Source organism: Lynx rufus, unplaced genomic scaffold, assembly GCF_022079265.1.
Source record: "Lynx rufus isolate CCGP_SWC_20201006 ecotype Redwood Valley unplaced genomic scaffold, mLynRuf1.p SCAF_16, whole genome shotgun sequence".
Lineage (NCBI taxonomy): Eukaryota > Metazoa > Chordata > Mammalia > Carnivora > Felidae > Lynx > Lynx rufus.
Window position 1 is genome coordinate 22633073 of NW_025814830.1, and position 12538 is coordinate 22645610.

At 42.4% G+C, this 12538-nt stretch overlaps 1 protein-coding gene across 2 annotated transcripts in view; it reads left to right on the top strand.

Annotated features, from left to right (window-relative positions):
• The window catches only part of LONP2 (lon peptidase 2, peroxisomal), a 111095-nt gene that overhangs the window by 88795 nt on the left and 9762 nt on the right, over positions 1 to 12538 (top strand). For both annotated transcript variants that reach the window (XM_047078361.1, XM_047078360.1), the window contains exons 12-14: positions 1059 to 1201; positions 11073 to 11280; positions 11694 to 11884. In XM_047078361.1, coding sequence (XP_046934317.1) covers positions 1059 to 1201; positions 11073 to 11280; positions 11694 to 11884 — 542 coding nt within the window. The remainder of the gene's footprint in view (positions 1 to 1058; positions 1202 to 11072; positions 11281 to 11693; positions 11885 to 12538) is intronic.

Sequence of the window (12538 nt, forward strand, 5' to 3'; positions counted from 1 at the left end):
TTATATACACTTTTTTAATGTTTTATTTATTTTTGAGAGAGAGGGAGAGAGTGCCAGCTGGGAGGGGCAGAGAGGGGGGTGGACAGAGGATCCAAAGCCGGCTCCACACTGACAGCAGCACGCCCAATGTGGGGTTCAAACTCCAGAGCTGTGAGATCATGACCTGAGCCGAAGTTGGACACTTAACCGACTGATCTACCCAGGGGCCCCTCATACATTTTTTAAACATCTATTCATTTTAGGTTTCTGGCTACAGACTTAAGTAACATTTTTCTTCCCTCAAACTGGAATTACAGAGACCAGTAGAAAGTGGTCTGATATATCAGTTGGCTCTTGCTCCTTGTTTGTCTAGGCTCAAACCAAAATGAGTCTGTACTCTGACAAGTTGTTAGCAACCAAGGCTCTTAGGCAGGTAAAGGAAATAGTCCTTCATTATAGGGATTTCAGACCAGGCTTCATATTTTCTTACCCTAGCACTGCCATGATGTTTGTTTTATTGGAAAATGATAATCTTGGAGTTGAACTATGTGTTTACAAAAAGAAGCATTGCTTATACTGGGATCTGTCATTTCCAAGTTCATGCTGCCTATCAGGAAATGGGACACCTGATGGAACGCCTCTGAAGAGGGAATTGGAAACTTTGTGTCCCATTGATCTAATGAAATTATACAAAATAATCTATTGCATTTGGCCTTTCAGTGTCTGTTTTCTAAAGCTGAACAGAGCCAGGCATTGTTCCTGGCTTAAGAATATAATGGTTAAAAAGAAGACAGGCGGGGTTGTGCCCTCCTGGAGCTTACATGGAGTGCGAGGGGTAGAGGACAAACAGGTTTGAATAAATGAACAAGACAGCACATTACATCACCTTCAAGGGGCTCTTGAAAGACTGATTCTCTGCCTCAGTTCTACAGATCACACGGTGAATTTTTGTGCCTGAATAAATACATAAAGGTGACTGATCTGTTAAAGTCTACTTTGCTTCTGTTTGATACATACTGCTAATGAATTTGCAAAGCTGCCGATCTCTGAGAATTTCTAAATACATTTTTCTCTCTTAGGTTGTAAAGAACACATCTTAGAAGATGCAAAACCTGAATCTATCAATGACACTACGGACTTAGCCCTACCACCCGAAATGCCGATTTTGATTGATTTCCATGCTCTGAAAGACATCCTTGGGCCCCCAATGTATGAAATGGAGGTGATCATTCTCATTTCCTTTGTTGATACCCACCAATTTATTCTGGTAGTTGCTTCATGGATTGGGAGAGAGGTAGAACCGGGTGGTTTGGGAGGCTGAATTTTGTCCAGAGATTGGAAACTTATTTTCTCTATGGTATTGAATTTTAGTGCTTTATGTGATAATAAGGCTTTTTTAGAGAGCCAGGGACCTTGTCCATATGCTCTTCTGGAAACTCGATCTGAGCTCATTCTCTGCCCTCTAGTTCCATTTTATGAACAGTGTCTGACTTTCCTCCTTAGAAATTCTATATTCCTATTAATTCCTAATTAAGGATTTTTTTGTGTGTGCTATCAAAGGCTTGGGAGACAAAAGGTAGGCAAACAGACTAGTACAGAATATCTGAAAACATGAGCCTAGCCTTAGCTTCAGACCCAGATGGTATCTTTGTCCAGACCCAGATGGTATCTTTCAAATATCTGTCATTTCATTGTTAATAAGTTTTAAGTTTCTTTTAGGTCAGAGCCACAAGCCCTATTTCCATCTTTCTCCCTAACTGTCCCTCACAGCAGAGTGTCCAGTCAGAAAGGCCTGAGCCCTAAGACTGAGTTGAGGCAGCTGGATGGAGAGGTATTGAATCTATGCCTGCTGAGGGATTTTAATACATTTCAGAGGATTCTTATGTGAGCTTAATTTATGGGTCAGTTACTAGAAAAGAATTTTATTATACTACTGAACATAGCATCTTTCTTCAGAAGCTTTACCGTCACCTCCTCCTTTCAGTTTAAGGAAAAACAAGATTTTCAGGAGAATAAATCTGATAAATTATGCAGAAGATAATCTCTTCATCTGATTTTTAAAATCACGAGTAGATAAGGTTTTCCTCAAGTCTTAAAACTGAGGAAAGGAAAAATAGTCCCCAAACCCATCTTGTTTATCTGTTTAAACTCTGAGCTGCATTAAAGCTAATGAGCCTCTCTGTAAAACTCTGTTACAAGAATAGAAATTTGTACTCTCAACAGTAAATCTGGTCTTGAACAGTTGAATCAGAGGCAAATTGGGTATTTGAATTCTTCAGTTATCATGGATTTAAATTTTGAAATGTTGTAAGAAATGGAGCAAAACTTTCTTTGGTGGAGAAAGTGAACAAAACCTGCTTTTCTGTTCTGAGAGAATGCAGTTGCCTTGAGAGTAAAGATGTAAACAGGTTCTGACTCCTGCATTTCCAGTGGGCTTTTTTCTCTAAGCTTTCTGGAACAGTACGTTCCAGCAGTCCTTTGGGAATTTAAACTAGAGCAACAGATAAAAAACAAAATATCGATATGTGTTTCTGTTGCATATACCCTTCTCTCCTGGCCATTTCTGCTATTAGGTTTGGAAGCATTGTTGACATTCTTGGAGCTTTGACCAAAAAAAAGAGGAAAAGAACAGAAATGAGAAATGTCACAAATACTGTTCAGCAGCTCTAGAGAAACTCATTGTATTTCCCCTTGGGCATCTGAGCACTTTCACCAACATGAATCTGAAAGGTAGATACAGTGGCCATTTTGCCTTTATAAATAGCATCTTAGAATGGTAGGTCTGGTATTTGGGAGTTTGGAACATTTCGTTCATCTTTTCCACACTTGAGAGGCTTCACCCTGTAGCCTGGGGTTTCTGTCTGCTTCTAGTGGTCTGATGACCTTCAGCTCCAAACTTCTTAATCAGCCTTGCCTGAGCTTTTGCATCTCCAAGATTAAGATTTATGGAACATCTCTTTGTTGTCCCTGAGGGCCATGACTGTGCTGGGAGTCTTCCATTTTACACCAGGGAAGAAGTTTGAAGAGATCAAATGAGATTAAATCCATAAGGTACAAATGGCAAAGTCAGTATTCAGACTCCGACCAGCTGATGGCAAGTCTAGTAATCTTTCTGCTCTTCTTCAATACTGTGTCAGACCAAGCTAATTCCTGCCCTTCTCTGCTAAAAGAGAATGGCTTGAAGTATGGCAGTTCCAAAAAAAAACGCCATCTGCTCTACGTCAGATTTTTGTTTATATTCTTACCAAATGTAGTGCTGTGTTTTGGAATGGGAGAGGTTGGGATGGGTTTCTTGGCTACTTTTTGTGTATATCTGTTAGGTATCAGGCACCACAGAAGACCCTCTCACAAGTAAGACATCTTTGAATCCTCAGTTATGGCCTCTTTCCAAGAACAGATGAGGAAACAGGCTTAGAGTGTTTAAATAACTTGCAAGAAGACACATCTTTTGCCAGAACTGAGATTTGGTTCAGGCCTGACTCCAGAGGTGTGATCTGTCTCTCACGTGAGAGAGATGGAGCACCAGCACCTGGGCAGGCCTTGGTTCTCACAGGGGATTCACAGTGGCCAGTCTTTGTCGCTCTTCATGCACTCCCAGGTAAAAAGTCTGCAGAGACATTACACTAAGAATGTTGGAGTATGTGTAGAGGTGATCCCAGTGTTATAAGGCACCTTTTTTGGTTTAAATGCCTATGTTCTCCATAAAGATAAAAGTCTAGGGTCTGTCATTTTCTTCTAGAGTTTCATTCGTTCAGTAAATAGTCATTAAGGCGCTGCTGGCAAATACAGTAGTGAACAGGCAGGATTCAGTCTCTCCTTTCATGATTTCGCTTTTCATAGCGAAAATGAACAGGTTAACACATAATTCCAGGTTGAGGGTGGTGCTGTAAGGAAGGCACACAGGCAGGACTGACGTCAGGGCCACTGCTCCAGCACCATTGGAGGCTCATTTTATAGGTAGACTCGGGCTTGCTGGTGAATGATGGACAGGGAACAAAGGAAACAGTCATCAGGTGGGAGCAACAGGATCTTTGGATGGCGGTGCCATCTACTGAGGCGGGAAAGACAGGCATGGAGGGCAAGGGCTGGTGCTCCGTTGTGAACATGTTAAGTGTGAAATGTCTGAGGCACAGGAAAGGAGACGTGTGGACATGCAGGCCTGTCCCTCAGAGGAGAGGTCTAAGGTGGAGGTATAAATTAAAGAACTGTCAGAAAAGAGAGGATATTTAAAGTCCCAGAAATGTTGAGGTCACCAGAGGGAAAAGTATACCTAGAAAAAAGCAAGTAGCCTCAGGGCAGGCCCTAAAGATGCCAACAGTTAGGGTCATGGAGAAGAAGAGGAGCCCTGGGGGGAAAAAAAGTTCGGAAGTAACAGGCAGGTAAGAGGGAAATAGGTTTTATGCTGCCATGAAAACAAAGGAGCATGGCAAACAAACAAACCCTCATGAAGGAGGGGACATCCAAATGTGTTTGCTGTTTGTGTATTAGCTTTGACATGGAAGTCCATGACCTCGAAAGAGGCGGTCCACAGGGAGTGGTGGGCATGGTCGATTTGGGAGTGTGTTGGACAAAGTGGGAGGTGACAGGAAAGTGGATTAGTGTGTGGGCATCTCTTTTCAGAAGCTGTGAATGATTGCAGAGAAATGAGGTGGCTCAAAGGGAGTGTGGAGGCCACAAGAAGAAGGTTTCCAAACGGAGCCCTGTTTGCTGATAACAGCGACCCCGTAGAGAGAGTAGGATGGATGTTGCTAGAGGGTCAGCGGGTACAGAGTCTTTGGGAAGGTGAGCTGGGGGTGGGACTGAGAGTGAAGGGCAGGAAATGGCATGTGTGTGATGAGGATCCCTTTGTGGGGGTAATGAGGAAAGGGGCACAAATAGTGAGTCCCTCACAAGAAAATGGTTATAATGTTGGAACACAGGTTCATTTGTCACACAAGGAGAGAACTGAAGCTAGGACAGAGCAAGTGTATGATGTGAAGGTGGCAGAAGCAATGGTCTCGAGGACAAGCGAACTAGAAGGAGAAGAAAACGATCAGGGATGGCAGGGTTAAAATTCAGATTTTAGAGGTGGTGTGGTTATCTGTTAGTGATAAGAGACCAGAGGAGAGTGGCTGAGTTACAGTGAGGAAACCGTTGTTGGAACTGGGGAGGTGTTCAGAGAATCCAGGAAGCAGAAGAGCATCAGCTGTTTTCTGAGGACACCGTAGGTGATAGCCGGAGGTGGATGCTGGCACGACATAGATGATGGCAGGATGCGGGGTGGTGAGGAAGGAGAATAGTGTTTGAAAGCAGAAAATGGGGAGAAGGGAATGAATGTGGGAAGGCCAGCTGCAGTAAACAGGGGTTTAGGAGAAGGAAGGAGGAAGAAGGTCTGAGAGGAGCAGGGAGGCCTGTCCCTCACCTGGTGATGAGCCCAGCCTCCCCGAGTGTGATGTGTTCATCTGACACAGGGGGTAATTGTATGTATGTGTTTGGGTGGATTTTAGAATTTGGTGAGGTAATGTATATAAAACACCCACATAGTGCCTGGTACATGCTAAAAAAACAATGCTAGTTCCTGCAACCACTGCACTCTGTAAAAACTAACAGGACCATCCCCAATCACCAAAAAAATACATATATTTTAAAAAGAAGGTTGTTTTTACTGTTTTTGTAGTCCTGATTTTATACCTGCAATTAATAGTCTTATACCACCCCTAACTACTTACTCTCATCAAAGAGAATCTGCAAAAATATGTTACTATCAAAGGTGTGACCAACCTAACAAACGAACAGTGAGGGAGAAAGTAAGACGGCACATTTTTACTAACAGTTAACATTCCTTTAGAATTCCCTACACAGGTGGGAAAATGAGTTCTGGGAACTTAGTCTAGATTTCAAACTTAGGGACAGTATCATAGTCACCTTTTCCAATACAAGGAAATTTCCTAAAGAAACAAGTTAAACGCACTTTAAAAAAGGAAAGGAAAGGAAAGATCTCCCTGCACTGGAAGAAAAGGTGCGAAGGAGCAGGCATGGGTGCAGGTGTCGGCAGCAGCCTAGGTGGCCTGCATGCCATGTGTGCTGACTGGGGCACGCTACTTTAGAGTCCTTCCTCAGAAGCACGGGCTGGGCCACATCGAGGTACAGAATCAAATCAATCTGGTCAGTTAGAAGATTGCCATTAATAACAGCTCAGTTGTAATTACTCTTACTGGTTACATGAATACCCTAGGGATGGGACAGGGAATGAGAATCCTACAATTTTCATTTGCACCCCAGTGAAAGCAGGAGAAGCCTCCACATCACTGGGTACATATCCTAGCTGGCCAGTCTTGCAGTTGACTAAATATCTCCGGGGGGTGACAGTCTTAAACTCTCAGATTGTAAATGTAGTGACACAGAAGAACAGGTAAGCTCTAGTCTTTATGGTAAATTTAATTTTCAGCCTCAGAAAACCAGTCATCCATGCCTTAAGTGTCTACGTTCTGTCCATCCTGCTAGTCCTGAGATTGTGTTAGATATCTGAATATTACTGAGTCTGTTCATATTTTGTATTAAAGCCTCAGTATTGGCTTCCTGCAGTGGTGTACAAAAAGTCCGTATCTGAAGGTCATTTAAAAAATAGTATTAAAGGAAAGAAGATAGACATGCAGATTTTTTAAAACATCTTGAATAGAATACATCCAAAGGTGAATTCCAGGAGATTCCATCAGCTTATCTTTCAAACAGACAAAATCAGGTGCTAGAAATGGGCAGAGTGTAAACACTAATGAAATGCCCAAAAGAATCGCGGTGGTAAATTACTTCTCGGTTCCACAACATTTAAACATGCTGTTTACTACAGCACCGACGCTGCACACGCGGCCTGGCCCAACGCCCACCACGGATGGGTTATGCCGAGAAAAGGCTCTACTGACGGGCTCTGAAAGCAGCCAGCTCTCTGCAGTGTGGCATCAGGCCAGACGGGGGCTACTTAACACGGCTTTGAGAGCGGACAGTCATGGACCCCAGCCACTCTCCAAAGCAAACGGGATCTGACCTTCCCTTTTGTAAACGCAACGGAAACCAATTTACAAGGAGAAAAATCAAATATTCATGAACTGCAGGCTTAGGATCTCAATACAAAGACTTTAAAGAAGTTGGCAGATGGGTAGCTGCTGCGGTGACGGCCCTGCGGGAGCAGAAACGCTCTCTGAGGTCTGAGAGAAACCAGTCGACAGTGTGTCACTGCTTAACCAGCCTGCACGTGGACCACCACCCTCTGGGGGCTCGGGTTGTGCATTCAGTGCGGTACTGAGTTTGCCCCTGGAAAGGAGGCCCCTGGAATTATCCAGTCGTTGGCACCTGTTGGCCTCTCTGTTATGATAGCTTCCTGGCCCTTCTCTGCCCAGCAAACTCTTACTCATATTTTAAGACTCTTCTCAGCCTCTTCCATAACCTTGTCCCAGCTCCCAGACAGGGATTCCTGCCTCTTCAAGGCTCTGTAGATGAAAGCACTCGGTAGGTCTTCTGTCATCCTCTCTCGGTGCTGGAGTAGAATTGTGCCTTCATCTAATGTCCTCAAGTAGTCTGTCAGTTCTAAGAGGTATTCACTTTGATATCCTGCCCCTTCAGTCTGTAATGGAGCCTAGCTCAGGATGCTCTGTAAAGCACTGTTGAATGAATGTAAAACTCTTGATCCCTCTCATGAGGCTGCAGTAGTAAATAAGGTAATAAAGCTGTGAGCGTTTATCTGGGCTTGGAACAGTCACAAAGAGTTGTACGTATTTACTGTTTCAATCAATTATCACTCTTTCTGGTTAATCAAGGGGGATGAACAGTGGGAAATTGGCCATGATTAGTACTCAAGTGCTCCTTAAACACTCCTGTCCATTGAGCTGTTAAGAATGCAACCATTAATTAGGTTTTTCATTAAATATTTTCAACACTTCTTCAATCTGCATATTTAGATGATTGATTTACATGATTGCACAATTATTACAGAAGAAATTGATCATTTTTGTTGAACAAGATGTAGTTAACAGATCAGGATAATGGAAGCACAAAAATATACAGGTGGGAAATTGAATGACAGAAGTGAACTTGAGATGCTCGTGTTCCACTTTGACATCTGGGGGGGAAAGCATTCTCCACTTCAAGCCGAGGCTCGTCTTGGCTAATATAACTGATGATTCCACAGACTACTAATGGAATTAGAAAGTAATAGAAAAGTACTGATAAGCATAGTTTTGAAATCATTGTGTCAAATCACTTTTTTTTTTAATGTTTGTTTTTGAGGGAGAGAGAGAGCGTGAATGGGGGAGAGGCAGAGGGAGAGGGAGACACAGAACTCGAAGCAGGCTCCAGGCTCCAAGCTGCCAGCACAGAGCCCAATGCGGGGCCCAAACTCAAGCCAGATCATTAACCTGAGCCTAAGTTGGATGCTTAACCGACTGAGCCATCCAGGCGCCCCCGTATCAATTCACTTTTTAAGGAGTGCTGTGAAATACAAATTATTGGGGTGCCTGGGTGGCTCAGTTGGTTAAGCGTCTGACTTCGGTTCAGGTCATGACTTCATGGTTGGAGCCCCATGTAGGGTTCTTTGCTGACAGCTCAGAGCCTGGGGCCTGCTTCGGATTCTGTGTCTCCTTCTCCCTCTGCTTCTCCCCTGCTCTCGCGCATGTGCTCTCTCGCTCGCTCGCTCTCTGTCTCAAAAATAAACATTTAAAAAGTGTTCTTAATTAAAAAAATGAAAACAAATTGTTGTGTAAGAAGAGGTTAATAAAATGAGCAGAAAAGGAGCATGTGTCTTACATTCACATATACTTGCACTCCCATCATCTCTGAGGGAAAAATAGAAACCTGATGCTTGATTGTTAGTTTCAGAACACATGCCCTCAAAAAGTGTGACTCCAGGTGCTCCTGCCTGGTTCAGTTGGTAGAGCATGCAATTTTTGATCTCGGGGTTGTTCGAGCCTGGTGTTGGGTGTAAAGAGTCCTTAAAAAATAAAATCTTAAAAAAAAAAATATGATTCCAAGTCTAAGAATTAAAGATTCTTTACCTCTTCGATAACTGCTATTAGCTTTAAATCACAGAGGTGCTAGGTTTGCTGGTAATCAAGCCCGTCAGTTCTCCCGCCTGTGTTTTGTTAAATCACAGATTTGTCATTTTCCCATCTTCAGGTTAACATGAGAACACTTACCATCAAGTCAGAATACAGTGCTTGTGGGCCTGTGTGATTCTGGTTTGGCCTTCTGTACTTACCTGCCCCCCATGCTTTCAATTAGCAATGCATCAGTTCCTCAACCCCAAGTACCAGGCCTCCCAGCAGATGGAGAATATTGGAAAACTGGCTTGGTTTCTCAAAGTGACATAGTAATCAACAAGCACCTTACTCCTGACCCTTTGGGGACATTTTTGGTATTATTCTGACAAATGAGTTTTGAGGATTGAGCTATAAGAAAGGGATGGTTCTTGTTATGGCTAACAGAATTCTGCCAGATGGCTTTTTCTGTTAAATTAACACATGATTCAGTGCACTGAGGATAATTCTCTAGGATAAGTTCACTCTGCTCTAGAAAAGAGCCATGTGGTAAGACAGGAACCGTGGGCAAATTCCCACCCAAGGTAGATTTCATGAAGGTATAGAGAAGTGATTTGTATTAGAAAGAAAGCAAGCCTTGTGAACACTTTTCTAAATAGTTGCTTCTACACTTTTCTTAAATAGCACTGATCTTGGGGCGCGTGGGTGGCTCAGTCAGTTAAGCGTCCACCTTCAGCTCAGGTCATGATCTCCTGGTTTGTGGGTTTGAGTCCCACATCGGGCTCTGTGCTGACAGCTCGGAGCCTGGAGCCTGCTTCAGATTCTGTGTCTCCCTCTCTCTCTTCCCCTCCCCCGCTCATGCTCTGTCTCAGTCTCTCAAAAATAAACAAACGTTGAACTTTTTTTAAATAACACTGATCTTTTGCATATTGATCTTTTGTCTTTCTCTTCAAGTAAATCTAGAACAGGTTTACACAAATGCAAAGCGGAGAGAAGTGAAACCCAGTACACAGTATCGGCTCAACTAATACTATAGTTTGGACTTCCAAATCTCTGTAACTTATCAAATATGAAGTTAATTAGAATTAAATTTGTAAATATGAAACAAACTTTTAAAATAATGCTATACGGCTTACCACTAAATATAAGTGCCCAATAGCTTTCGTGAATGCCTCACATGATTTTGAAGTATTCTAAAGTCAAGATTTTCACCATCTAAGCCCCTTGGAAAAGGAATAAAATCATCAACCCAGCCCTTTAACCAGAAACTCAGATCATTGATCCTGCTGCTCTCAGTGAGGATGTTCCCTCTGGTGGAAGAATTTCATATCTGCATTAGCAGTGGGTTGACATGTGCCCCGTTCCTGATACGGATAACTTCTGTAGTATAAGAAATGTGGAGGCTCAGAGGGTGATTGTGTTTCAGCTGTACTGTTAGGTTTTATGTGCTTTCATAACTTGGATGAACTGTTTGGCTTCATCACCTGGCTCGTGGTTTCGGGCAAGTGGACACGTTCAGTTTACAGTGGCAGTGAGGGCACACAGTAGGCCTCTAAGCGCATGCAAAAGGATCTGGGGCATCATGAAGTAATATTTTATAGTGTTTCTGCAGCAGTAACAGAGAAAGGAAAGTGGCAGAGAAGTAAGATCTAAGGGTTTTAATATCTACCTTCACACTCGTCTTCTGGAGCTAATGGTTCTTAAACGTATGTTTGAGAAAGGCTTCTGGTTTCTGAAACAAATGAAGGTAGGTTCTGGAGTATTTGTAAATATGTAGCCTAATAAAAATATTCATAGATAAAACAGTTGGGTTTGTTCCTTCAAAATTAGGGCAGGAACTAGATGTGGCTCTTAAAGTTATTCAACATATTCTAAGGTAAAATTGTTTCTGATAAATGCCAAACAGGAAGTTTAGTTTTTCTTCTGGCGGAAAATCATGTGAAGTAATCATGTGAAGTAATAAGTACTTTGAGTTGAAGCTTTGAGTTCAGTTTAAACTGAAGAAGTAGGCTCTGGTAACGTGATTAGCCAGCCGGGAAGTAATGGCTGTTGTTGACTGAACTGATCATTTTTCTCCTTTCTCTCAAGGTGTCTGAGCGGTTGAGTCAACCAGGAGTGGCAATAGGTTTGGCCTGGACCCCCTTAGGTGGGGAAATCATGTTCGTGGAGGCAAGCCGAATGGATGGCGAAGGTCAGCTGACTCTGACTGGCCAGCTAGGAGATGTCATGAAGGAGTCTGCCCATCTCGCGATTAGCTGGCTCCGCAGCAACGCGAAGAAATACCATCTGACCAACGGTGAGCGGCCTAGCCCCGGCAGAGGTACAGCCGTAGCAAGGAAGAGCCGTTGGATCGTGATTCGGGAGGCATCTCACAGTTCTGTGACAAGGATTAAGATGAGCTTTAAATTAACAGTTACACCTCCAGTAAAGTATAAACCTTTGCTTAAATGCCCTTAGAAAATTCTAGTTCCCATTTTAGGACTATCTGGCTAGTGCCTAAACTAGGAACTAATTCCGAGGGTTTGTTTTCAGCTCCACTCAGAGTAGAATGAAATCCTTCTTCCAGACCCCCACTCTGATTATACTGCCCATTAATATTTTGAGGGATTCATTTAACCACAACAGTCATTTTTATCTTTTTTATTTTTTAAGAGGGAAAAAAAACAGGTTTAATTTTTCTACATTAAAATCCTTATTTCCTTTTTTAAGCTTCTGGAAGTTTTGATCTTCTTGACAACACAGACATCCATCTGCACTTCCCAGCTGGTGCTGTCACAAAAGATGGACCATCTGCTGGAGTTACCATAGTAACTTGTCTCGCCTCACTTTTTAGTGGGCGGCTGGTGCGTTCGGATGTAGCCATGACTGGAGAAATCACATTGCGGGGTCTCGTTCTTCCAGTAAGTCTTAAGAAAGTGATTTATATGGTTTTCAATTTTTTTAATTTTAAGTTTAAATTCATAGTAGTTTGCCTTCTTTCTAAAAATACCTTCGTTTAAAAAAACACTAAGTTTTTATACTTTGTAACTAGCTCCTATTTTTCAATATTGATGAAATAAAAGAAAAACTGACAATTTTCCCCATATTTTCCCTTCTAAGAAAGAAGACTCATGAGGGGAAAAAAAGTATCAGTCTGGTCATCGGCGATGTCAGCCACTGAGGTGAAGAATTGAGCTGTTGTAGTTAGCAAATTGTTAACTAGATAGCTTTTGTGTAAAACAGGATAGCAGCTATTTTTAAACTTTAAGCGAATTTTTCAACCTTTTAAGTTCCTGTGAGACCTCCTGTAGATAATTTAGATTACCGTAGTTGATAGATTTATAGAAAAATAAGTATAAAATGGAAACTATAACAAAGACTAGCCCTGTCTAATGGCTAAATTCTCAAAAAGCTTTATATATATGGAGCTTTGGGGCTCCCCGCCATACCCTAAACTACTTCTAAAAACACATAAAATGCAGAGAACTTGAGTGGACATTTAGGGTTCTAAGTCATTAATTACCAGTACCAGTCTATAACAGAATTTGGGCAGGTTCATAGCACAATGAGAAAAG